General features: G+C 43.3%; 1 protein-coding gene across 2 annotated transcripts; it reads left to right on the top strand.

Moving 5' to 3' along the window:
- The first annotated feature begins 200 nt into the window (after positions 1-200).
- Positions 201-27,282, top strand: gramd1a (GRAM domain containing 1A). 2 transcript variants are annotated; one of them, XM_070834954.1, is made up of 19 exons: positions 201-553; positions 9,645-9,879; positions 10,893-10,913; positions 11,184-11,268; positions 11,436-11,539; positions 11,761-11,856; positions 12,173-12,253; positions 12,997-13,115; positions 13,854-14,163; positions 16,576-16,729; positions 17,573-17,719; positions 19,112-19,233; positions 19,827-19,969; positions 21,365-21,468; positions 22,264-22,494; positions 22,792-22,876; positions 24,258-24,365; positions 24,962-25,082; positions 25,336-27,282. In XM_070834954.1, exons 1-19 carry the CDS (start codon positions 438-440, stop codon positions 25,435-25,437), a joined length of 2,484 nt encoding a protein of 827 aa, XP_070691055.1. In that variant the 5' UTR covers positions 201-437; the 3' UTR covers positions 25,438-27,282. The 2 variants fall into 2 exon arrangements, with proteins under 2 accessions (XP_070691055.1, XP_070691056.1); XM_070834955.1 differs by lacking the exon at positions 201-553 and adding an exon at positions 7,346-7,427.
- Positions 27,283-27,822: the final 540 nt, after the last annotated feature.

The raw sequence follows: 27,822 nt of genomic DNA, 5'->3' as shown, positions 1-27,822 counted from the left end.
TGGATTTATTCCGTATTAAAAATACGTAACAAAGGTGATACTTGTTATGATGAGACTTGTCGTCACCCCCCCACGTACGAAGTTAATCGCCTGACTTCGTTCCTTTTCACTTTTCGACAATAAAACAGACTGTATGTTACTTTTACCAACTAAGTTAGTTCGCTTTTAATGCTAAGCTAATTCCGGCTGTTATCTTTAAATGTATTTGATAACAGTGTTTTATACCGGGTGGCTTTTAAGGTGAAAATGGAAGACGTCGGCGTAGTGCTTTCCCTGCTGAAAATTAAAGCCTGCTAGCCGGATAGTCATCTTTTTGTGAGCTGTCGGCCTTCAGAGGTCGGGGGGTAACGCTAGCTAAACTTGGTTACCCTTAGCGCTAGCTGGCTAAAGGCTAACTGTTAGCTGCAGCCGGCTGATGCTTCTTTGCGCCGCTAAGCATGTTGATGTGTTCCTGCGAAAAAGTGGATTTTAACATTACTCCCCGCACCGTAGCTCGGCTTGTTTTCGAGGCCGAGCAAGATAGCAGAAACGGAGGAAACTCATCCAATGGGAGGTAGGAGTTACAACTTAAGTCTTCTTTGGCTGCAAAGTCCCCCCCCCCCTTCGTGCCATATCGAGTTAAAGACCAACCGATTTCTTTCTGCACACCGTTAACCTTCTCCATTTGTCCTTTGGTGTTAGACTGCACACATCATGTCAGCAGATATCAGTGGTCGGCGGCGTTTGACTTAAATGAAGATCATTCAAGTGATGCGTTTCTCAATCCAAAGTGAGCAGCGACAACAGTGTCGAGCGATGAACTTTATATCACAGGATCGGCTGTTCCCGAGCACTTGTTTCACACTGCCAACGCTTGTATTGGCTCCTTTGTGCTGTAGCTCTTAGCATCTGACACGGCTTTGGTCGGTGTGTAATGTTGTACGGTGATGGCTGGAGATAACGAGTTGAGGCTTGTGTGGAGCTAAGAGTGAAAGCTGCACGGAGGATTATGGTTGATTACTCTGGACAAACAAGTCAGTGCCAAGATTGTTCTTGTTCAAGCAAATCACAGCAAATACTGTCAGACGTGCTCGGGCCCTCTGCCTTGGAAGTGAGTGCTTTGATGGCAAACAATGGAGTGACACACACACACACACACACACACACACACACACACACACACACACACACACACACACACACACACACACACACACACACACACACACACACACACACAACCCTTCCCTGTTTGAGGACACATCTGCAGTGTTTTCATGTAGTTGTGACCTTGGTTGCCTCTGGTGGCAACTAGACCTTGTTATTGGCTGTATGAACTACATATTATCGGGAGGGGGGGGTTGTTCATGTCTGCTACAGTGTCTTGTAGTTGGTGTGTGAGATGGTGTGTTTTTTCTATCTGGTCAGTTTTATGACCAGCTGTTTTTGTAAATCAAGATCTGGAAATGCTGGCATTTAGATGAAGCACTTATTTTTTTTTATTGTCTATGGTCTTATCTGTACAGGCTTTCGCTGGAACACACAGAGATGAGATGTCTCTTGGTGTTTTCTTATCCACTAATAAATGCACTGTTATTGGTGACAGTCAGTCTCACGTTCGCCCAGTTTTGGATATTTCTGAGTTACTTGAAGGGAGACGATCTTGAAAAATGCTGCTAAAATATTGTAACAAAGCCCCAATCCCGGGCAAAAGAATGCACATAACATAAACTACCCCACCATAAAGAAATCCTATTGATCAGCCCTCTAACGGGAACAGTATATCACTGCAAATCATCATCACTGTCATATGATATGTACATATTCCCAGAACTGGCAGAGCAGGCAGTATCAAAGACCAGACAGAAATAGCACTAGTCTTGCAATCATTTGTTTTAGTGTGGAAGTTAAACGATCCTAACTTCAGTAGTCAGATGCAGGCCAGACTTTTTCAATGCAAAGTGTCTGCTCTTTTCACTCCTCAGGTAGCTTCTTCTAAACACAGATCTGTCTTTGTCTGAGACTTCAGCTCTTGAACAGATGAGCCAGATGGTACAAATGCGAGCTTGAAGCCTGCCAAAGGAAGAGAGAGCGGAGAAGTACTGAAGATGGAGAGTGACAGCGGACAGTGTTAAAGGTGCAGTGGAGTGAGGCACATAAGCTAAACAGAGAAAAGGGGCGATAGAGCATTTTAGTCACTCTCAGCTAACATATATACTGACTGGACAACTGGAAAAGGATCGCCCAAAGAACACAAATGCAGAGCCCCTGTGAAAATATGTGAAAGGCCCCCCACCTAGCTTCACACTCATTGCTGCATTGTATCTGACTGTAAAGGAACGCCTACTTGTGAGCTGTTCTGTGGTTTTACAACTTACGAGGAAATTTACTTCTCATGTGAAGACACTTCCTTTAGTTTACAGGAAATATGAAGAACACTGAATCGTCTTTAACTGTGGTTAGTGTTGCCTAATGAGTGGATCATTATTAAGCAGTGCTGGTTTGAGTGGAGGGAGTACTTTGTGTTTACCCCTTCATCCTGTTTGCGCAAGCATGACAAGAACATCTCAATTAGTCATGGGTCAGCCTCAACTGTGATGCAACAAGCACTTGTTGGTGCCCTAAATGCCATTAAAAGAGAAAATTAAACCCTGGACAATGACTATGTCCTCTCCCGTGGGACCAGAAGGTATCACTGTGGCTCAACCTATCCCTGTCCCAACGCTGACTGTCCTGCCACCATCCTCAGATACAGAGTCCTGGTCTCGCTCACCTAGTCCAAGACCATCACGCTCCAGCCGCCATGGTCGATTCCACCGCAGCAGGACCCGGACCAAGAAACGTAACGAAGAAGAGCAAGGCTGCACTCCTAAACGACAATGGGGTAAAAAAACGCAAATTGTAATAGAAGAGACTGCAGAGAAGGGCATCACACGACATCGGAGCCCCTCGCCCTCCCCCTCTGTGGCCAGTCAGATGGAGGGGGAAGAGCAAGGTCGGAATAGCCCTTCACAGGACCTCCTCCTGCCACCGTCTCGCTCCTGGTCTCGTAGTCCCTCTCCCAGCCGGCGCTCCCGTTGGTCCCTCAGAAGCCTGCTCAGCAGAGACTCTGACTGGGACAGCTGCAGGTTAGTGTCCTGGATTCATCCCAATCCACCAGCCGGTGATTAAAAAATTATCATGAAAGAAATAAGTGAAGTCCTGGGGTGCAGCATGTGTTTACTCCCTCCTGAGCAGAGGCCCAAACTAAAGGTTTTTTTCTCTTCATTCATTCAGTTATCCGTTCTCTGTTTGCAGATGGGCTCAGTTATCTTAGAGCAACAGCAACACATAGAGTTCAGTGGCTCAGAACAGAGCGTCCACAGCGTCAGCACTATGTTTGACTGTCTCATGGGCATTTTATGCTTATAGCTCTCTAAAACCTCAGCCAATTTGCATTCAGGCCTTCTGAGACCAGATTTGCCTGCAGTGGCTGACTCGAGTGAGTAGCCTCTCATTTGTGCATGTTGGTGGGGAACAAAAAGGCTGTAAATCTGACAGATTTACGCTTAGTTGACTTTTCTCAAATGCCACAAGAGGTCAACTATTTTGGAACAGGGTGGAGTTAATTAGCTTAAGTCTAAAACGAGTGAGGACAGATTGCACTGTTGAAATCTTGATTAAGCTGAGTTGATTCATGGAGTGTTCAAATGGTAGAATTTCAGTGGTGAAGCAAGAAATCGCTACCCTGTACTAAAAACTAAAAAAGACAACACACACATTACATATGACCTATGATTGGCATTTTTAATTGTATTCCAAATGAATAGTATAAGCTTTTAAATAAGCAAAACAGCAAGGTTATGTAAAATGTAAACAAATACAGTGAGACTGCTGTGGTGGCAGCAAGGAATAACAGAGCTGGGCCAGTCACAAGGAGCTAGAGGCAGGGTTCATGTGCCATTTATCCTACCTCTGAAGCATGACATCACTTTCAGCCAATGAGAGCGGGCTCTTAGTCTGATGATGTCATGTGAGTCCAATCAGAGGAGGTTCTGGGCAACACTGCAGCGGGCTACAGAGGGCAAGCAGAGGGTGATTCTCTCTTGTGCTCAGTATGTAGTAACAGCTGTGCCCTTGTCTCCTTCATTTACACATCATTTTATTGACCCAGTCATATTGTTTTTGGTGGATATCAATGAAACTTGCATTCCGATCTGAGTTATGACCCTCTTTAAACTGGTTTGACAATGAAGGAGTGGAAAAACATATGTTTATATAGCTAACAAAGCAAGTGACTGGTTCAGGTTTCAATGATGTTGGGTAAATTAAAGCACATAATTGCCTTTTCAGAATAAGGGTACAGCAAACAAATATCTATTATTTTGTAAGCCATAATTCTGATAAAGTAAATGACCCTATTCACACAATACAAATGCGTTCTCCACCACACTGAAGAAATTTCTAGTCAACTTTGAGGTGTTTGTACAGCATGACAAGCTCCATAAACAGTTGATTTGCATTTGCCAAATAACTTGGACAAGGCTGTAACGTAGTCTACTTCAAAGGTGGGGTGCTAAGCTGCCCCTGCGGCTGTATAGCAAATGTTTATTTTTCTTTTGGAAAATAACAGTGGAAAGTTTCCTGCAGATAAAATCATCAACTGTTGGCAACCTAAACACAGGTCGTTGTTTGTCACATGTTACAGTGTATACGTCTGAACAGAGCCTAATAAAGGCTGCGGTTTGTCCAGATCCTTCCTTAAAGCCAGGCCCACCATGGACACTACTCAAGGGAGATGCATCAGCGACATTAGTCAAAGAAGCTGTAGCTCCTGAAAAAACGATCAGGTGACTAAAATAGTTTTCGCGCGTATTTGGTTGTGTTTTTATATGCCTGTCAGTTTCCACCATGGGCAACTGAGGTATTTTATTCTAAGCACATCAAATTTTTTTTCAACCATAAAATCTTTCAATTTGCTAGTGTGACTACTTGCAGTACAAGGAAAACAATTTCAAAGCGGTCGCCAAAGTTTGGAGCTTGGAACATCCACCAGGTCAGTGTCTATGTATGTTTGTGAGGGCAAAATCTATTAAGTGAATCATTAAGCTGGAATCTGGGTTGTTTTCTTCCTAAAACAGTGGCCAATAAAGTCAAAACTCCATTTGATGGATTCATCACTTTCTAGATTCCCATTTGCTCAGTGCACTACTTGTTCCCAGCCTTTAAATGTCATTGTTGGAAGTTAATTGGGCTGCCATCACTTGCACAGGGACTTTGTTCTTCTTACTTTGATGTTTACATGTTAAACTGTCATAATAACTATAATAATTTTAACTTTACAAATATGTAGACTGGCAGGCCTCTGATAGTCATCTTTAAATATTTCTAATCTGTCAAGCTTCTTGAACTTTAATGCTTTATGTGACAGTTTGTGTAGGAAATGTGTCGAAAGGAAACAACTGCACATTTTTGTAGATCAACGGAGTAATCAATCAGCCCGAAGGTTGAGTATTGAGCAGATGTAGACACGGCCCTGCTGACTGATTGTGATTGATTGTAATTGTGACCCCCCCTTCCGCCACACCGTATCCGTGCAAATTTGTGACATTTCCTGGTTGACATAGTCTGCATTCAGTTGGTGTGTTTACATGCACTCTGTCTGATTATTACTCGCTTTTGATAGTAACCTGATTTCAGTGGTTCTTCTCGAGTTTCTTTCGCTGCACCTGGTCAGTATCTCATGTCCAGTACATTTGTATCTACTTTGAACCTGTTTGTGGATCACCTGTTTGTTCTGTATTATGGAGAACGTGTACCATAGACTCTTTAGATTTGCACCATGTGTATACCTGAACTTACAATATCTTCGTTAGCCCAGACATTGATCCGTGCTCTCATAGAAGTTCACTTGCACTGTTGTCCTTTCTCTTACTCTGTAGAAATACGAGCTTCTCTGTTGACAGGAAGGAAAATGCACCTTTACAACTTGTCCTGTTTACCGTCATCCTGTACGCTTTTCTCGGCTCTTCTTTTGTGCTGCATTCTGTCTCTTGACCCTCTCTCGATGCCTCCCCAACCCATGAAACTCTGACATTATTATGGGCCATTGGTGAACCTCAGAAAAGCAGATTACACAAAGGGAGACAGAATGGTGGAGATGTGGGCCTGGCTCAGCCCAGCGTGGATTATGATGTGGACTCTAATCCAGAGGGATGGACAGAGAGATTGAGGGTTAAGGGATTGCATGGGCTCTGGGCTTTGGCCAGGTGGATTCACTGCAGGCGGCCATGGTCACTGTATAAATAATGCTAGTCATTTTTAGCCTGTCGGTAATATGATGCTCTACTCGAGGCCTTCCATCTGATAGTGTGAGCGTATTCATCCCAAAAAGCGGAGAACCCAACTTCAACTAATTATTATTATTATTATTCTCATCAATTAATTTGCAGATAATTTATTTGATTGATTATTTGGTCTATAAAATGGCAGAAAGTAGTCCGAAGTGCCCGTGACAGTTTCCCAGATGCAAAGGTGATGTCTGCATGAATCCACAATCTAAAGATGCTCAATGTACTATCACTGATAGTAAAGCCAGCAAATATTCACATTTGTGAAGAAGGAACCATGAATTGATTACCAAAATAGTTGACTCATTGTGTACTTATGAGGTTGATCAATCCATCATTTAAAACACACACAGTACCAGTTGTGTTGCTTTGTCTTGTTAGAAATGCACACAAATGAATGGGAGGAGTGATGCTGAAGCTTGTTTTGAGCATCTCTTGGATTAACTGAACAGAAGAAGCATACAGAGCCTGCAAATGTCAGTAATTCACACGTGGAAAAGGGCATTCATCACATTTGTCTAAGATAACGGTGTTGGTAAATGTTTATGTGACCTGCTGTCTGTGGGGCTCTGGTCCCTCTGAATTCAGATAAAACCCCTCCGTTTTGACTCAGCCTTATCATCCTTATCGGCGCCCCTCAGTTCAGCACCACCTCACTGTAAAAAAAAAAAAAAAAAGCAAGGCCTCACTCAACACATTGAGCCTCCTCCTCCTCCCTCTTCCTCCTCCTCCTCCTCCTCCTCCCCCACCCCCCGCTCTCTCGTTGCAAAGGGGATTACGGATGGACGCAGAGACTGCAGCCCGTTAACGGGTCCTGCGAGCGGCACAGGGAGCAGCGGTCCGTCCGGTACCTGGCTGTGAGGTGCAGGGGCGTCGGCCACGATGGGAAATTAACATCCGACCGTGGGACGGTGGACGAAATGGGTGCATCTGTACCCCGAGGCTGAGCGAGGAGAACAAGGCAGAATAGCGGACAAACAGCCCCGTAGCGCCTGGCTTGCTTTAGCTGCACACACACCGGGGACACCGATGCCATATTGATACAATAGTGAGCGGCAACGTGTGTGTGTGTTTTTTGTGGATATCTGTTGGATCGCAAACGCCTCATGACATGTTCGAGTAAGTGACATGTAAAGAGTCTCCTCTAGCGTGATAAATGGCATATGCTATGCAGTGATCCGTCTGTGGTCCTCAGACGCCGCTCGTGCACGTCTGCTGTGGTCAAGTGACACAGCTTGCAAATCCCGCTGATGATATGGATGGGGCAGGCATGGCTCCTGTAGGAGCACAGGTGTCTGATATTAGCTCTTTAAACCGATAGCCAGCTGCCTGTGTGTCTATGTTGGTCCGGTCGGTGCACAGACGGCCACACTGTCCCACCGGAGCCCCCACCCCTCCATCCCGTTTCACTGACCATAGCAGCCTCCACCCCTGCACAACCTAATGCTTCTCTCTCCAGACCACTCGTGTTTTTTCTTCTCCCGTTTCTTATGTAATGGTCCATTTTACAGTGTTGTGACTGGGTTGTTTTGGTTAGCCGCCGGTGTGCTAGCTGCTCATTAGCTGTCGAGTTCGCTTCACTGTCATGTGTGACTGGAGAGAGGACGATCCTGTGTTAATGCTAAACACACACACACAGAGAGTGTGCTTCTTTTTCTTTTTCTTTTGCTGGCGGATGGTAAACACACGCTGACACAGATTCACTGATCACTGAGCGTCCTGGTCACTCGGTCGCACCGTCCAAACCTATTTACAGGACGTCCCCTCACCTACAGATGGCTCCATGCTACTCGCCACTGAGCCCTCTGACTAACGGTGCTGCGGTAGATAACGTAATATTTAGGGGGTAAATGGTTCCTTTGTAAGAGAGAACTAACGATGAAGGCACTATGATAACACTGTTACAATGATAAGCACAGACAACACGGGTCAAGATGACTGCCACACTCTACAGAAGAGTTTAGCTGTATGCTCCTTTAAAATCAAGACAAAGTTATGAGTTTCCAGTGTAAATACAGTAAAAATGGTTATTTCTGAATTGAGCATGCATGAATTCACCAACAGTGTAGGAAAAAAGGTTAAATATCAGTTGTCAACTTAATTTAATTTCCTTCTGCACATTGTACAGGGGAAAGGGGCCGTGTATTTAAAAATGTCTTATCCATCTCCATCCTAACAGTATTCGGGCCAGCTCAGACTCCTGAGAGATTGATGGAAAGGAATTAAATTGTCCCAGGACTCACAGCATAAATTAGGGTGGGAGATGGTAGAGAAGTTGTCATTATCATCAATGTCATCATCATAGAGAGGGGAGGGGGGTGGAAACATGAGCAGTCATTTTGATAGAGAAAGCTGCCTTGCATTCATTAACATTGAGATAGATGGAAAGAGGTGGTTTTGAGTGCGAAGAGAGGTTTGGCTCTAAGGGAGTAAATGAAGTGATGAATTGTTGGTTTGGCTTCATTAATGAAATTGGTGCAGCCCAGGAGGAGTCACTGCAACATACAATGGAGAGAGTGAGCAGAGCATTCATCAAATAGGAGGCAGTCTTAAGTGGGGAGTTTACAGAGTTCAAAGCTGGCTCATGGGCATCTACATCTGTTTCATGGCGTCTGCTCGGGATAATGGAATGGACAGTGGTACATAGCTGTGTGTGTGTGTTTGAAACACAGAGGCAGATTTTCTAAGTTGACTGATGGTGAATATTGGGGCTGTTTTACTTGGAATGAGGTGCAACCATAGAAACCGTTAATGGTGTAAATAGGACCATTTTCATGAGTCACTGACCTGAGCCATGTCAGAAACATTTCATTGGCTCTCAAGTGTCATTAACTTGCTTATTTAGAACAGTTGATTGTCATGGTTATTATCAATTACATTTCTGTCAGTGGGCTAGTTGTTTGAGCCCTGACCACACTGTCTTTGTGTGTGTCTAATAATGTTTATTTTGCAGTCATTTTCTCTTAGTGAACTCAAAGTTCTGCCTTCGTTGTTTTTTATTCAAAAGGAAACTGCAGGTCGTCTATTTTACAGTTACAGTAATGGTTGGACAGTCTTAGGACCCATTACTGAACAGCTTTAAGTATCCTGGATGCCTTGCTGCTGTACCAGTCAAAATCAGATCAGCTGATAACACTGGCCTTGCATGGCCTTTCTTTGGTCTTCAGCAGTCGCTGTGAGACGGCATGCTATTATCAAATCTGAAACGCCTGCAGCCTTTCTTCATAGCATGACATCAAATGCATTACAGAGCAAAATTTAGTGATTAAATATGAAAGAGTTTCCTCTTTTCTCCCCTGAGCTAAAGCGCTCTGTTTTTTTTTTTTTTGTCTCCAGTACGGCCAGTAACTCTCCACGCAGCACCCCCGGCAGCTCTCCCTCCCTGCGGCGCAGGGTCCTTGGGGGTGGCAGGGTCAGTGAGAGCGAAGGAGGAGGAGAGAAGAGCAGTGGTGGTGGAGGAGGAGGAGGAGGAGGAGGAGGTTCAGATAGCCCCTTACCTTCCATACCCTCTGCCTCCTCCCTCACGTCCGCCTACCCTCTTGCTTCTCGCCACTTCAGCCGCAATGCCAAGGTAAGTCAAAGTATCCACTGATCACAGTGGTGTTGTGTAGATGGGTTCCAAGCTTAAATCTTAAAACTGCTGCTGCTGCTGAGACGCTTGAGGGGCTAAAGGAAAGAACTTACTACCAGTGTTCCAGTTCAATATACAGTGAGGTTGCTATGTAAGCTTTATGTGTGTGAGTAAAAAAAAAACTCCAATCTCTGTCATGTGATCCCAGTGAGCACTGGCATGACTGAATCAAACATGTTATTATTCCAAGACCATTTATGTTACATGTTTTATGTTATGTTGAATGGTGTTCAAGTCTTGAATCATTTCCATGATGACTTTGTGGAGTTTGGTGTAAAACAGCAAGCTAGCAAACTGTTGAATGCACAATTAGGCACAATTTTCAATCAGCCTGACCATTCAACTACATTTTCAGGCACACAAATTAATCAATACAAAGCTTGAATGCCAGAAATGTTTCCGAGTAGGGAGATATGACTTTTCCTCATCTCACCTACACCAGATATCTTGAATGAATGTAAGTGTTTTGTATTTTGGTTGCCTTCCATTTTAGCCGCGTGGGCTATTACAGTGTTGACTGTTTCTGTCAGCAAACTGTAAAATGTTAGCATGTTTGCTCTCTGTAAATTGACTTAGACATTGTCCGTAACTCTGTCTGCCTGAGGGTTGTGTTTAAGCTTTCACATGGTGTTATTTCAGGCTCATTGTTGTGAAAACAACAGCTTGTAAACTATTGACTGTTCATTACAGCTGTTTGATAACAAGTACCTTGTTAAAATGGAGAAGTACGGACTGTTTTGACACCTCTGAAAACTTCAAAACCTCAAGGTTACAAAACAGACAGGCTGGGTACCGGACTGGCAGGATCACAAATATTGAAGTGGGTTACTTTATCAAAGTGCTCATAGATCTTCCATACCTGTGTAAAATCAATTTGTACTGAACCTTTTTTCTTGTTAACTGAGAAATTTGAGTACTGCTCAATATTAAATATGCTGTTCTTTTCTTTACAGAAAATGCAGAGCTGGTACAATGTAAGTATGCATTAACAGCCCCTCATTAGGCATTTTCACTCCGGGGTACTTGACTTTGCTGATGTTTTTGTGCTTGTAGCTCCAGGCGGGTGGAACCTGTTGACATAGTAAAATGCTAATTATTGGTGTTGAAGAATTTTAGTGTTTATCCTTCATATAAACGCAGTGTTTTTCTCACTTGCTTCACCAAATATCGCTGTCCAGCCCCATGGTTGTCGACCGTTTTGTGTAGGATAGTTGTGAAGTTCTCCTTTCTGTCTACACCATCAGGTTCTCAGTCCTACATACAAACAGCGCAACGAGGATTTTCGAAAACTCTTCAAGAAACTTCCTGACACAGAGCGGCTTATAGTGGGTGAGTTAAGTGACTAAGACATATTGGAATATGATAAACTCTGAGAGGATCGACAAGAAGGTTGAACACTTAAAAGTCAACCCCTTGAATTGTTAAAATAATTCCTGATACAAGCAGGGGTCTCTCTCTCAATTAACCTTCTTTTATTCTCCTTTTTCTTCCTTCAGACTACTCTTGCGCTCTGCAGAAGGACATACTGCTTCAGGGTCGCCTTTATCTGTCAGAGAATTGGCTCTGTTTCTACAGTAACATCTTCCGCTGGGAAACCACTGTAAGTCGTGAGCACGCTGTGTACACATTGGCATGCGCACAGTCAAACACGCCCGTTGTAACTCGGTTATTGTCGCACCTGCAATCAGATAAGCAGTCCTTTTAATGTACTTGTTTGCAGATCAATATAGATTCGCTCAGGTCCCCAGTGAGATAAGAGTATTGCACACAGAAATACGCGCTGAAGCATACGCAGAGTAAAGCTCTCCCTTCTCTTTTCAGATCACTATCCTGCTGAAAGACGTGACCTCTATGACCAAGGAGAAGACTGCCAAGCTCATTCCAAACGCCATCCAGATCACCACTGACAATGAGAAGGTCAGACTCAACACAAATAATCTTTAAGACATTTTCAAAGACCTGAAGACTTAATTTTAGTCTCTTACTTTGAAAGCAGATTTCTGTATTCTGTATAGAAACACATTCTCTCTCTTTTACAGTGTAGTTATCTGTAAAGTGTTAGCTTAAAGCAATCCATTTTTTCTGTCAGTGTAGCAGTATGAAATGAGCAACTTTATCTCCCCTGACCATGACAAAGCAAACATCCCTTCAGAGGGAAACCATCTGTCAAATCCACTGTCACATTTTTCTTTATTCTCCTTCCTTCCTGGCCGACCGATATTCACCGCTTCAGCACTTCTTCACGTCTTTCGGAGCACGGGATCGCAGCTTCATGATGATTTTCCGTCTGTGGCAGAACGCACTGCTGGAAAAGGTACAACCTCCTCACCCACCCCCCTACTGGTTTATGCTGCTGCCTCGTGCGGCACGGCTAGTAGTTAACATCTTAGAAAAGAACACTGTCAAGAAGCCGGAGATGGCCAAAACCACAGGCTTGGGAGAGCAATTTTAATCACTGTTATTTGCTGAGCTTGACTATAGACATTGATTTGGACAGCGCGGATGCAGAAACACAACTGCTTAGTATTAAAGCACATGGCAACAGTTGGTGAAACATGCAGAGCAAACATAGCCAGATGTTGACTCTATATCAGTGTTCGGAGTTGTCTTTGTCTTTCACCAGCAAAAGGCTGTCAAACCAAAATATGTCAACTGACTATTTAAATGTCATTAGTTCTAAAAGCTAAGTCTCTCAGAGGTGTGACCCTTCTTAATTCATTCACTGTATTATGTAGGTAACAAAGTGACTGTATCCCCATTTTCACTCTGTCATATCACATTGGCAGCTTAAGCACCACCTCATCATGTATCCTATTTAGAGAACTCATTGGCATTCAGGGAGCATTGAGAATCAATCAAAACTCTCCCACTATATTACACAATGAACAGAGGCGTCTCAGACTAGTTAATACACCGGCATATATCTTGTGAATGCAGGAAATGGAGAGCTGTTGTGTAATAAATTATGGCAATGCAGGAATGTAGATATCATGAAATAAGTCATTTTAATTGGATCCTAATTAACTATTGAATAAGAGCTTTGTGTGTATTTTGCAGTCTCTGTCCCCCAAAGAGCTCTGGCACATCGTACACCAGTGCTATGGCACTGAACTAGGCCTCACTAGTGAAGACGACGACTACGTCTCCCCCACTGCCGAACACATGAACGGCCTACTGTGAGTGTTCGTGTGTTAAACATACTAATTCATGATGCAGTGCACGTTATGTTAGACTCATGGTGTTTATGTATGTGTGCAGACATGTTAACAGACTAGAAACATTTTTGGGGTAAAGCTTGTGTAAGCTAGGGCAAGAGTGTGCTTCTTGTATTTGTTTTTACTAAATACTATTTAAAAATGTATTTTTCAAAGTTAAAAACTGCTATGCATCATTATTTGTGCTGAGTCTTCCTTTGCCAACTTTGGGAATTGCCTTTTTTCAAAATCAGCTTTCATCACTAGTATTACAAAGGAAGGGAGGGAAGACAGGGGGGCCAAAGTTGTACTTAAACTGTGGTTATTACCTAAACCGGAGCAGTAGAATAAAAACAATCCTCATCAGGTTCCCTGGTAGCACCACCAGCTCAACTGACATACATGCAGCTTGACAAACTGACAGACATGTAGCTTCACAGGTTAGTTTGCTCTCTCTTTAACTGAACAAGCAAATCCTCACCTATAAGGACACGGGTTGTTTGTGAGTACGTTTTTGTTTTGCAGACCTTATCTAAGTTAATAATTTAAGTTGAAACTATTTTTTTTTTATGTCAGCTAGAATAACAAATGCATTAAATGCCTGGTCGGTTAAAGTTCAACAAACACATGACCCTTTCTCTGTGTCTTTCTCTCACACTGTGACTTTCTCTGTATGTCTCTGTCTCACTCACTCTCACTTCCCCTCCCTCCGTTTCACAGGCCAGGAGACGAGTCGGTGTCGGTCACAGATCTACTAGACCTGAGCTCAGTGTCGGTTCCTTCCACGGGCAGCTCTCCCCCTCCCCTGGTGCCCTGCGGTCCAGCCAGCCCTCCCTCAGCTACTAACCTTGGGGGCTCCTCACCCCCTTCCTCCGCCTCCTGTTTGCCGATAGAGGTGCCTTCCTCATCTGGACGCAGACTCAGCTCTGACCCCTTTGAACCCAGCTCACCCAGCTCCCACGGCTCGCTTCCATCGACCACTCCCACCAACGCCTCTGCCTCTGCCCCGGCCTCTGCTGCTGCATCCTTTGTAAGTGTTCTTTCTCACATCCTCGTGTACTAACCTTGCAACAGCTTTTCTTCGCTGTAGTGTTATGTACAGGTTGATCACATTAGATGTCGTGTCTTTTATTACGTCATGTGCAAGACAGGTGAGCAAAAATGATAAAAGACCTGCATTTAAATGTTTTATTTTTTAAAGGACAGACTATCTCCCACAGCTATGGACAGTAGATGGACTGAGTATAGTAGAATCCACACGTTGCTCCCATGGCTTCACCTCTTGTAACCAGGAAAAAAAAAAACTCAAACCAAGAACTCAGACCAGTGTGCAGACTTTTTTTCCGTCAGTCCTGCTGGTAGATGTAGCCAGAGCCAGCTAGCCACCTGGAGACAGACTGTGACTGTCTCATAATCTGTGTCAGGGATTGGAACTATTCTCATCACAGTTTACAGGACTGTTGTGACTCACGACAGCTAATGTAGCAGCTATCATCTTTGTCAGGTTCGGACTGAAAATAACCTTTTGTATACATTTTCAAGATGTTACTAGAAAAGTGTTGCGCTACCCTACCACTGAATTATACACCATTTTCATAGTACTGATAATTTAAGAATGACAGTGTTTGAATTAGAGCCATATTTCAGCGACAGCAGGGTTGTGTGTGTGTCCGTGTGTCCGTGTGCCCGTGTGTCCGTGTGTCCTCCTCCCTCATATGCTCACTGCGGCTCTCGTAAGCACAGAGAAGCACAGAGCGAATATGGCATTGTTCACTTACATAGACGACAGTCAGGACAATCCAATGGACACCACAAAGCTTGTCTGTAAAAGGTGTTCTAAACCCAAACAGACCAAGGGAGCTCACACGTCCAGCTTAGCAAGACACCTCGTGGACAGACATGGTGACCTGTTCAAGGAGTTCAAAGTGCATTGAGACAATTAAGAGCTACCATAACTGTTTAATTTGGCTTTAGCTTTATAGCTTACTTACTAATGTGGCAAAACTCTCAATCTTCTCTATAATTATTTCAATTACCAGCACATGTCCTCAGTAGAGCGCAGACCTCTGTTGAGGAAGTGTATTGAATCGTTTGTGTTCAGTGTTAGTTATGTTAACTATCAAAGAAATCAAACAAACTCGAGAATAGGGGACATCAGGTTACTGCATACATGCAAAAGCTTTTATAGCACTCTGACTTTGATAGTTGCAAAAATCCAATTATTCATGTTATATATTATTCATTGTTAAAAACACACTTACATGCATGAAGGACAAACAAGAAAACACTCAGCAGCACATAAGCTACACTTTTATTGAGCAGGAAAATAATAAACATAAGTGACTTTAAGTGAAAGTCAAACCAGGATTATTAGTCCTCACACCACAGTAGTGCACTAAAGCAGACAGAACACAGATGACTTAATAGACCTTTGTTGGAGGTGTTTGCTCTACTGAGCTCATTTACCCTCTCACGCTCTACTGAGTTCTACTTTTCCTGATGGTTTTTAGGTTTTTGCTGTGGTATCAGTATCAAGATATTTAGGCAGGTATCATGTTGAAGTCATGATTTTGGTTTTGGTAACAAACTGTGCAAAAACAAACTCTGAGCACCTTTTTGGTGCAGTGGAATCATTGTTCTAGTGATAGATCTGGTACGTTCTGTGTATGTGTTATGTCAGCAACAATAGTATCTAGCCAGCGATTCATGTTGTATTTGATAAACAAATGCCAGCTCGTCCAGTACAAGCTGAATCCAGCAGTGCTCAGTGCTTCCATTTTAACACTGAAATTACTACTTGAATCCATCTGCTGGAGTTGTTCTGCTTCATCAACCTTTTGTGGCTCTTGAGGTGAACAAACATGAAGGATTTCTGACTTAAAGCTTTGATGTAAATCTGGCCCGAGTTTAGAAACTGGATTTAAATTAGTATACTGTGTAAAACATTACACATTACAAAACATTACGCTTTTCAAACACAGCGTATAAGCCTAGTAAAGGCAAAAATAATGCATTAGGTCAACATTTAAAAACACAAACAAAGTGAATGAAAGTATAATATAAAAAAGACAAACAATTGTAGACAAGCAATGCAGAATCTATATAAGTAAAGACATGGAATTCTGTGTAGCTGCTGTGGTTGTTCACTCTGCAGTCTTGACAGTCTTGATCTTGATATGGACAGATCAAGCTAAAGCCAAGCTAAAGTGAATAAATGGAGTGCTGTGTTGACTGTGTGTCGGCTTCACATTAATTGCATGGCTACAGTGGTATGTCTGCTCCGGCTGCGTCAACACCAAGTCAGCTCAGCTGAGTCCTCTTTCCTCTCAAGTCATATGACAATGGGGTGATTTCCCTGCGAACCTCTTGCCAACTGTCCTCTGGTGTGTGTGTGTGTGTGTGTGTGTGTGTGTGTGTGTGTTTTCCCTTCTGACTGCATCAGAATCTGGAAGAGGGTGGAGATAGCCAGTCTGAGTCAGCCAATCACATGCTGCCCCCACCAACCACCAGTCTGGGAAATCTCTCCTCATTGGACATCACCAACGATGAGGAATTGCCCACAGACCCCAGCAACTCCTCTGACACGCAAGAAGAGAGTGAGTAGTGTTGGAGTAAACAGACCACCATATCTATATCAATATTAGATGGATATAGATATATTGTTTGTTTTTAATTTTTTTAACAACATTTAATTTTAAACTAAAAACTAGACATAAGTCAATACTGAGCTGTTCTGAACTTATAGCCAAGATACCATCAGGGCACTCAAGGCTTTTAAAAATCTATCCCAGGACTTAAGATTTCACATTCAGATTGGGTTTTAATTGCGTCTTAAAACTTATTTGAATAAATTCTATTAGGATGGCTTTTATGCGGTTATGCAAATTTTTCACACTTGAGTAGACACCGCTGATGGAGAGGCTTTAATCTCACTGTGAGCTAATTTTATTTTATAAAAGTGCTAAAAGTTATTGCTGTGAGTTCTATTTCACTTCCTCCTGATCTTTGTGAACGATAAGTTAATGCATGTAGCATTGGCACAGTCAGATGACTAACCTTAAATTCCCTTACAGCTGACAAGATAATTATACGATCGCCTGGAGATTTGATATTAAGCACATAGTTCAGAAAATGTTGATGTGTGAACCAGAAGCTGCTCAGCAGGCCTGAACCGCTTCAGAAGTAAGCAAAGACATGCAGCAGAAATCTGTACTTCCCCCAAATTTATTTGCCAATTAAATCACCATGGATAGAGTAAGTGTGATTATTAAAATGTCAAATTTACCTCTAAATCAAACCTACATAGATATCTTAATGTTTACACTCGGTGGCCGAAGTTTAACACTGCACAGGATTGATGACTCAGAGCTAAACAGGGATACATGTTTAACAACAGCTAAAAATACTGAGTGATACAGAAACTTCTCTCTGACCTCCAGGCGAAGTGGAGTCGTTCTGCACTGACCTGAGCGGGCGGCTGCACATCAACACTGCAGTACGCATGAGTGTAGACAAGCTGTACGACCTGCTCTTCTCTGCTGACACACACTTCATCCAGCACCTCTTCTCCCAGCGACACTTTACTGGTAGGTAAAACGCACACCTACACACACATGATGGTGAAAAGTTTTTAACCGCTTGTATACAGTGGGTTTGAGAAAAATACAGATTGCTCTAGTTACACAACTTAAATGAATTGTCAACTTTTCAGTATGAAATATTAGGCTCTTTCTCATGCTGTGAAATTGTTCAGCTTTGATGATGATGTGATGTTCTTGAAATTGCCCAGAATACTTTTTAGCAACCAGCACAGAACTTGCATTAACTTGTTGCATAACATTAAGAGCAAGAAAGCATGTTTTTCCTGTTGAGACAGTCACAGTTACAGCCCAGTGCCTGTTGTTGCTCTGCTGCTTACTGGACTATTGAGGCTGCTTTTAAGTGGAAAAATCACTTATGCTTTCATTGTGTCTGCCACTAGAGCCTGATGTTTGTTGTGGATATTAGCATAAAAACATAATCCAAAGTGGTGTGAACCTGCTGTGTCTGGACCGTTCTTTTACTGTATGGATGATGCACCAAATTAATGCATGTAGATTCCTGTGACAACGGCATGCAAACAGTTTGCACTACTGTATTTGCATGGCTTTGTTCGGTGGCATTACTAACGTACGGTGAAAGAGTTTGCCAATTTTTACAACCAATTTATATCTGAAATCTGTGCATAACCTGGTTAAGCATAAGTAACTGTGATGCGATCTAGATGGGTTAAGAGAGCGCCACCTTTCTGACATTTAAAACTCTGGCCTTAGCTCCGTATCTAGTTTTAAAACAGAGTTTTTGGTGATGCTATGAATGTATCGTTGCTCTTATGAAGCAGCTATGCTATCCAGCTGATAAATATTAACGTGGTAGTGGTGTTTCCCCAGTCCTCAGACATTCTGTAGCCCACTGTATTGTGCCACTAATGAGGGTGCCACACTAGCTGCTTACGCTGTGTTAACCACCCTCCACCATCAGTTCTTTTCTTTGCAGTTATGTTTTTTCTTGCCCTGCTTGCTCACAGTACTCTTTTTTTTTTTTTTTTTTTAATTCAACAGACATGACAGATATGTAAGGCCGTTGTTGCATAAGTGTGATGTATATTTTGGATATTTTTCTGTAGTAGTTTAAATGAGGACAGAAGTGGAACCATGCAGTTGATTTGGCCAGTGGCTACCCCAGTTGGAGGCCCAGCCCGCAGGGGAACATTGTGTGGCTCTAATTGGGACATTTCTTTCTTTCCTTTTTATGAGGGAGTGGGGATTGACCCTCTCTTTTTCTCTCTCGCTGTCTTCATCCACTCTGAATCTTGTGGTCTCTCTTCTTTTCATTTATCGATTCTCAACCTCCCCTGTCCTTTCACACTCTCATTTTCTAAAATTCTCTTGGAACTTGTTGTTTCATGCTCTCCGTCTCTTTTCTCTCTCTGTTATTAGACCTGTCGGTGGGTGAATGGCAGCAGGACAGCAACAGTGGGAATACCACCCGTGTGCTTAGCTACACCATCGCCCTCAACAACCCCCTCGGCCCCAAGACCGCCCCTGTAGTGGAGACGCAGGTCAGTCCTTGACAAACAGCCGCCTTCTTTAGTTTCATTATTTCTCCCTTTTCTGAACAGGCTTTGCTAAAGGCAACTAACGGGACAGAAACATTGTGCTCATTTTGAGTGAACTGGAGTGGAACACTCTCTATAGTTGTATGCAGTTGTGTGCCTGGGATCTTTTAATTTTTGCTTTGTTATGGTTCCAGTTTTGGGCCTTGATTGAAATCCAGTGCAGGTGCTAAAAGTGATTATCAGTTGTAACAAAAAGAAAAATCAACCATACACATTCTGAACATGAGGAATTCAGTGTGCGGTGCTATACTGGTACTACTATATTCATACAGAGCCAAAGCTGACTGGTGAACTGTTGAGACATGTCAGTGTTGTATGTACATATTGTGCAAGTGGTTTTTTGAAAGCTCAACAATGTGAAGTGGTGTTTTTGTAGTACTGACTACATTTTACTTGGAACACTAAATGATTTACTCGCTTCCGAGTGTGTCCTGTGTGTCTCTGGTGTCAGTTGATGGTTTTGTTGTGTATCACAGGAAACCAGTAAGTTTGCATGTCACGAACAATCTACCCTCCACTTTTCTTCCTGCCTCCAGACGTTGCATAAGAGCAGCGCACAGGGCGAGTGCTACGTGGTGGACTCGGAGGTCATCACCTCAGGCATCCCCTACCAGGACTACTTCTACACCGTCCACAGATACTGCCTCACTTCCATCAACAAGCACAAGAGCCGGCTCAGGTAGGTTTGTTGTTGCTGACCCACTGATGTGAAAACCACAGACAAAACAGGAGAGCCACAAGTGACAGTCATACTCAGGACCACTCTCTGCACATGCAGGTTTTGGGTTTTCCACTCTTCAGTCTCCTGTAAGCATGACACAGAAATCCAACCTCTTTACATTTGATCCACAGGATCCTTTTTAAACATGTGCTGTCAGATTGCAGCAAAATAGATGATGCAAACTGTGGTTGAGTAAGTCCCTCCCCATGGGGACCAGAAACTCCCTCTGGTGAGTGCAGAGCGCTCTCTGCTTGTTTCATCCACTGTCCCTCGCTGCTTTCCTGCTGCTTAAAAAAGTCTGTACGTAAACATCTACTGGTGATGTTGCTTTCATTTCCCGGTGAAAAAGAAAAGGCAGACAGTAGTTTCTACACTGACAGTAGCCTCAATGGAGTATTATACAATGTGGCTTCAAGACACATTGTATAATACTTGCTGTCTGCTATTCAGTGACTGTGTCGCCCACCAGTTGTCTTTATTTGGAGCATTTTTAACACAAGAAATCTGAATAGGATCCAAATGGAGTAAACTGGCTACATCAGCGTACCACCAAAATCTATGCATTGTAGCTACGCAGCTCGAGTGGCCCCCCTTCCCCTCTTGATACATCTGTAGGTACAGCTGTACAATGCAACAAGCAAACACATGCATGTGTCGAGGTTACTAGGGCCATCAGTAATTAACTGTATACAACATACTGTAATCACTATTAGGTTATAGATCATTACAGAGCTTCATTATTTCTGTCACAGCTTTTTTCTCTATATCCTGGTTATAAGACAAAACAAGCCCTCATCCTCTGCTCCTGTACTGTGAAATAATTACTGTATTTCATAATAAAAGATTTCACTGGAATGGAATTTTTTTTGGCATAATGAAACTGTATGCATATTCTGTCCTTTTGTAAACAACTGCTTTCCCTTTCGATTGTCTCTCATACTTTTCTTTTTGGCTAGGCTAATTTAACTTTTTTTTTTTTTTTTTTAATGAAATGACTGTTACTGCGTTTGGAGAGGAAAAATATTTTCGTCCACGTTTTGCCAAGGGGTGCACACCTTTCAGCGCAGTCTGGGGCCGATCAAATTTTTCCCCCATTATGTTATGATGTTTTTCTTTGTTAAAAAAGTTGAGAAGGTAGAGTGTGTACCATAAAGGCTGTGACTTTGTGCAGTGGGCTGAATTTGAATCCTGCCTGGGATAAAGCATGAGAATAAGCAAAGCAAATCTTTAAATCTAGTCTTAAAGAAAATACATAAATGAATTTGAATTGAAAAGGGAAAATGCGATCCATACATTAGATTGTATATGTACTGTATGTTGGTGACAGGGTTTGGTTGCTTTCCCTCTGCCCAGAGTTTCCTCAGACATCTGCTACAGGAAGCAGCCGTGGAGCCTGGTGAAAGCATTGATTGAAAAGAACACCTGGAGCGGCATTGAGGAGTACTACAGACACATGGGTGAGTCACATGGTCCACCTGTTATTTCAGTATACACGCAGCCTGTGCAAATCAAACTGACCCATTCTAGCTGATTTCCCTTTTGCAAATAACTGAACAGAAGTGAAAGCAGGGCGCATTTGGTTTGAAATCCAAACGTGCAGTTTCATGTCGCAGACAACAAAACACAAGATCACCACCTATTGTCCATTTGTGTGTGCTGTTGCCTGAGTATGTTTACTAGCATCATGTGTCCCCATTTGTAAAGTTTGTGTGAGTTTGTGCCATTCCTACTTTCCCTGTCAACATAAATGGATGCTGGGAGTCTTGTACTGTATTCGAACCAGTGTTCTAGCAGCACTACCAAAGAATCTCGCTGCTTTGTGTTTAAATTCCCCTTCCACTCTAAAGTGAGCTCTGATTATTGCTGCCTCACCTGGATGTTTGAGCTGTACTCTGCAGATCCATGAGTTTGACACTTAAAGGTTGTTTTCACATTCTTTGCTCACCTGAAATCTGTGTTTAAGACATTTACCTACGAGCAGGAGTTTGGAATCATAACTAGTTTGGAAGCCAGTATGCAAGTTAGTGAAGTGTTATGTGGAAAACTGAAACCTCTGTCACACATACACTGAGATTGGATTATTCAGGGAAGTATGAAGTTTTCAATACCAGTGTTTTGCACTTGACATATTTTTATACTGATGTCAGACTCACACAGTTTGTATGGTACATCTTCAGCCATGTTTAGCCAACTGTACTTTCCTGCATTGTGTGTATTTTAATTCATCCATCTGTTTACAACTCCCAATGCAGAGAGCGAGGTGTGCAAGCTAGAGACGCTACTGCAGTCTGAGGTTTCCGTGGTAACCACAGGCGAAGCAGTGGGTGCCGACGCTGCCAAGACCCCACCCGCCCTACGCCGCCGCAAACGCACTTGCTCTCGACGGCAGGGCGAGAAGGAGAGAGAGAGGGAGGGAGGAGGCATGGGCCCCGGAGAGCGAGGGGACAGAGGAGTCGGAGAGGACAGGGACAGGAGAGAAGCCAGTGAGTCGGCCGGGATATAGCCGCTGAAATGATGGATTTAAGCAAAAAGCCTGTGCAATGTTGCCCCCTAGTGGTTCTGTTTGGAGCCACAGTACAGAAACAGAAACATTATTCTTTGATCCTGGACTATACTGACAAAAATCAGGGACTGAGATATAAATCATTTTCCTGTAATTTGTTTGGTCTGTGGCCAGAGGCCGTAGCATAGCATCTTTAGGGACTGGATACATTATTATACATCGGAATTACAATGATCACTGAAAAATTCTAATTATTTATTTATTCATTTATTTTTAGGTGCTCAGTATATAAAGCTGGGAGAGCGTTCACGTGGTGGAGGACACAACAGCATATCCACCATCCTCCTCATCGTCAGCTTCATGTAAGTTGAAGTGTGATTTCATGGCATAAAGAGTATTCTCTCTGAAACCATGCTGTGAGCTTCCCTTCTGGCTATGTTAGCTCTAAGTCTTTCCCAGCATGCTTTTATGTTTTGCTGCACACTGATCATATGAGTCTTATGTCTTTATCACCCGTCATCTCACTCAGAACGGACATGAGCGTATCTAAACGGATTTTATGAGTCTGCAAATGTAGAGTAGAGATCAGTTACATAAAGACATGCAGATTCTTTGCTTGTGGTCCTCCTTCGTCACACAGGTCATCCTTTCCTATATTGTGTAATATAGTGGAATATTAGGAGTGCGTACCTGATCAAATCCTTGGCTTGATTGTATATCTTTGACTATTTTGGCTTTCCGCTGTCTTGGCTCTGTCCACGTCTGAATGCTCCCTCATTCAGACCCGACGGATATCGATCTTCTGCAGACTAACAGCCTCACTTTGCCTTTCTTGCTATTTCTCTCCTTTTCTCTTCATTTCTGCAATACTTCTTGTGAATAGGATCTGTATCAGGTTCGTATAAGAGGTTTTGATTCTATACCACTGGCTGCATAAATAAGAATTTTGTAAATGATACAGGAAAAATCCACTCTTTGATACTCTAATGGTGAACAAATTTTTCCCTTCAGCTCTTCACACAAACTGGACGTTTGTGTCAGAAGTTGCTCCAGCGGTCAAAAGGACTCGGCAGATCTTGCTGTAGTTTGCTAACAACAAACACACCAGCTCCGTGTGTATGTGGAGTGGAGTGTGACTGCAGGTGTTCACGCTGCCGTTCACTTTTGGTTCATATTCAGCCTAAAAGCATCTTCAAGCAACTTCCACACCTGTTGGTTTGATTTGATTTGATCTGGAACAAGTCAAAAAGTACACATCGGTGCTGCACATCTGTGTTGTCAAATGATTTGCACAAAAATATGTACATATATATATTTTTTGAACGTTGACAGTTCATGACCAGAAGACAAATTTGATGGTAGTTTAATCTCTCAGTTCACACTAGAATCATGTGTCTACTGAAAGAGTGTGTATGATCCGTGTAAATCAAGAGCGTTTCTCTGTAATCTGTCAGTAATGTGCGATTGCTGACTGTTAGAAAGTTAGTCTAGAAAGTCTTCCCAATTGAGGCATTAAACTGGGAATATTACATCATGTCATACATACAGGATCAGTGAAACATTCAAATTGATGATATTCATTTGCAGCACTAATGCTTGTGTCAGGGTGGATTTTTCCTGCATTAAAGTTTTCTCTTTGTTGTGCACAAGTGCTGGGTTGTGATGGTGCTCTCAGTAATTCATTGAAGCATTTCCTTTTCTATGAAAGTCAGTAAAGTCGTCTTCTCTCTCTGCCTCCGTCAGTCTGGTGGTGCTGGTGGCCCTCAACATGCTGCTGTTCTACAAGCTGTACGCTCTGGAAAGAGCAGCTCACACACTGGAGACATGGCACTCCTACTCTGTCGCTGACAGGTAAACACACCGCACTGACGGCAATCGACAACAATGTTTTGGTGTTAATGAGCCTTTGGTCTTCGGTAATTCCTGTGCCATTATGGCATCGAAGCGAATCCTCTTTTTGCCTTTTGCAAAGCAAGTAGATAAGCAGCAAAGAGAATTCATATTTTATTATTAACAATGGATCACAGGAGCACTCGTACGTGAAAGGTGTCACCTCTGAGTTTAACTGTGAACCACCGGCCTAGCACTTGTTCATCAGGTCCAATCAAATACTAATGAGTTTCCATGTCTACTGAATGCATAAATAGGCAAATGTTTTCTAACAAGTTTGTCATTTTCATGAGTAGCAGAATGGGACTATAACTTGTGCAACCTTGTGTTGTAGATAGTGAACCCTGTACCTTGTATGTAGGGGCCTCGTCTGCTGCCCTCTAGTGGCCAAAACCTGTTATTTCAGTTCTAAGAACTATGACTAAACTACTGGCAAGAGAGATTTTACTGTCTCCACACCTTCATTCTCATTCCCTATTCCTTCCTCTTCCTCTCCTCCCTCCTCCTCCACCTCCTCTTTCTCACCCGCTCTTGTTTTCCTCTCCTCCTGTCCACAGTCCTTTGCCCCAGACAGCTGGAGAATGGGCTCAGGTCTTACAGCTTCAGAGGCAGTTTCACCAGGCTCAGCTCAGCAAGTGGCAGCAGATCCTGCAGTCCTCTGTCACGCTTCTTGACCAGGTGTGTGTGTGTGTGTGTGTGTGTGTGTGTGTGTGTGTGTGTGTGTGTGTGTGTGTGTGTGTTTCTATAGATTTTACTGAGTGAAGTAAAGTGCTTGTAGTGCTGGTCTGCAGAGACGAGTCAGCAGTCAACACGAACTGCTTGTGCTCATAATGTGCTGGATCAATACTGCATCATGTACTTTAGCACATCTAACCATACCCCTCTCTCAATACCACCCCCCCCAATCACCCCATCTATGTTTATCTCCCAGATGAAGCAGTCTTTAGAAAAGCTCCATCGGGGCATCGTGGTCCCAGAAGTGCAGCAGGATCCCCCTGATGATACCCCCACAGAATCCTTGACTGAGGCCTGAGTCCCACCTCTTCTGGTTAACACACCCCCCCTGACGGTCTCCCATCTCTGAACACACCCTGGGGGAAAAGAGGGGGCTGGCCAGCTTGGATCAGGACACAGTTTGCCCTTTCCCTCATCTCCAAATCGAAGACCAGGAGTGAGACCTTCAGGGGAACTACATTACCCACAATTCTCCTTTCCTGACTGACTTGAAATGGCAACGTTCGCCTTCAGCCTCAACCAGTAACAACTTCAGTGAACTCACTCAGACTGGAAGCTATCAGGACCACAGCAATAATGTCCCTACAGCTGCAAGTCACCTGTATGTGGTGTGTGGAACGAGGCCACTGGTGGGCCGGTCCAGACCATCCACTCCTCAAGAAGCATGGAGACATTTCAAAATGGCCAACCGCATTTCAGAATAACTTCACCTCCTCAGTTTGCCCCATTTTTACGAGCATCGCACAGTTCACTTCCTCTTTTGACATGCAGCATGTCGTAGGCGCAGTGGGAAAGGACCAGTGATGTTCTTCCTCCTGGTCCTGGGAACAGTTCCATACCTTCGCCTCTAGTGAACGCCTGCTGAGACAAAAAAGGGGGACACCACCTGCTGTGCGGATGTGACAAACAGACATCTGGAAGGAGAGGGCAGAGCGCAGACGCGAGCAGGACGCCCCTCACGCCCTCGCGGTCGGGGATGTCCGAACTGAGCCCCCTCAAAGGCCGCCAGCCCTCTGCGAAATGGGACGAGGGACGTTCCAACTCCAGACACTTGGGATTTTTAGATGCAAATTATACATCTGAAGATGACTAAGACAAACAAACACCCTCACACTCCTCCCAGTGCCGCCTGGGTTTTAACTTTTTTTCTTTTTCCCAAGATCAGCGTGTTGGGTTGTTTGTTCTGACAGCTGCATCTGACAGTTTGTCGGTCTGTAACAGTATTTATTATCACCGTTGACTTTTGTTGTAAAAGTCCTGTCCTGCTCTCAACAAGCCTTTTGGTGGGTATCTTGTGCTCTGATTTGCTGTAGCGGTGCGGACCAAGAGGAGCCACACAAGAGGGATTACTGTCACAGCAATAACGACAATAGTGATTCTAGTACTTTTTGAATGTTTAAAACAAAGTAGTATATGATAATAATAATAATGATAATGATGATGATGATGATGATGTGTGCGTGAATGTGTGTAGAGACAGTGGAAAAAAACCAAGCAAAGAAGATTTGGTGTTCACGAGAAGTCCTCCATGTTACATTTTCACATTAGCGTTACTTGAGTCGTTTTTTCGGAGATTTCTCCGGCACATTTCTCACTGTTTTTGTCACAGAGCCAGACTTTAGCAGTTCAGGATTTACCGTAGACTTGATCAGGTGGAAACCTGAATTTCTACACAGTCAGCTACTTTGTTGTCCAACTGGGCCGGGCGTTTCAAAACAAAAGGACCAAGCAGAACTTTGTATGCCCAGGTGAAGAAAAAAGGGAATCTGTTTTGCAGTATTTTTGTTTTGCGTTTGCAAGATTCATTTGACTCACTTGTTTTCTCTTTTTATTCAGCTTTTTTTTTTATTTTCTATCCTTATTCTTGGTTATTCGGTTTCACCCAGTCCCTTCCGTCCTCTTGATTCTGACCTCTGATGATGTGAAAACATCTCCCCCAACTCTGCTCCCTCTTTGTCGTCTTCTTCCTCTCATCACTCCGCCACACTCTTCCTCTCTTTAAACTGTCACCCGCTCATGCTCTCTCCCTCTCTCTGTCTCTCTCTCTCTCTCTGTTTCACTGAAAAGGTCGGCTACACAAGCATGTGGGCCATGCTGCGCGTGGCCACCCAGGGATAACAAAAGGGTGTAATATTTATTTAGGGAGGGGGGGTCTGGGGTAGATTGTGGGGGGGGGGCGGGGATGAGAATGTACTGTAAAGATGTGATTGTACACCACGCCATGGAGAGAAATGAAAAGTTCTAAAACCTGCAACTACTCCTGCTCTTTTCTCTGAGTCCGTGTGTGTCTTCACCTTGATAAGATTTGGGTCACATTTTGCAGTGGATTGTGGGAGACGAAGAAAAGCGAACATTCACATTTGAGACTTTTCTGCACGTTTTCTGGTGAAGAAGTTATCGAGATAATCAGTCATCAGAATGGTTGAATTAGTTTATCTGGTGTGAATGAAGCACAGAAGCAGCTCTGAATTACAGCTGCTGCTGAAGGTTGTTTTCGTTGATGATACATCTGTTGGTTAATTTCTAGATTTACTGTGTGAAAAAAAAAGTCCATCATAATCAGGTTTTAAATGACTTGTTTAACGGTCCGAACCCCAAAGCTGTTCATTCAATAGAGAATCAGAAAGTTGCAGATCCTCTGTCAGCCATCTTCACTCCACGCTAAAGCAAAAGTAAACAGGTT

The sequence above is a fragment of the Pempheris klunzingeri genome, chromosome 8 (genome assembly GCF_042242105.1).
Source record: "Pempheris klunzingeri isolate RE-2024b chromosome 8, fPemKlu1.hap1, whole genome shotgun sequence".
NCBI lineage: Eukaryota > Metazoa > Chordata > Actinopteri > Acropomatiformes > Pempheridae > Pempheris > Pempheris klunzingeri.
Note: the sequence above shows the minus strand (reverse complement) of the source record. Positions and strands in the feature narration are given on the sequence as shown.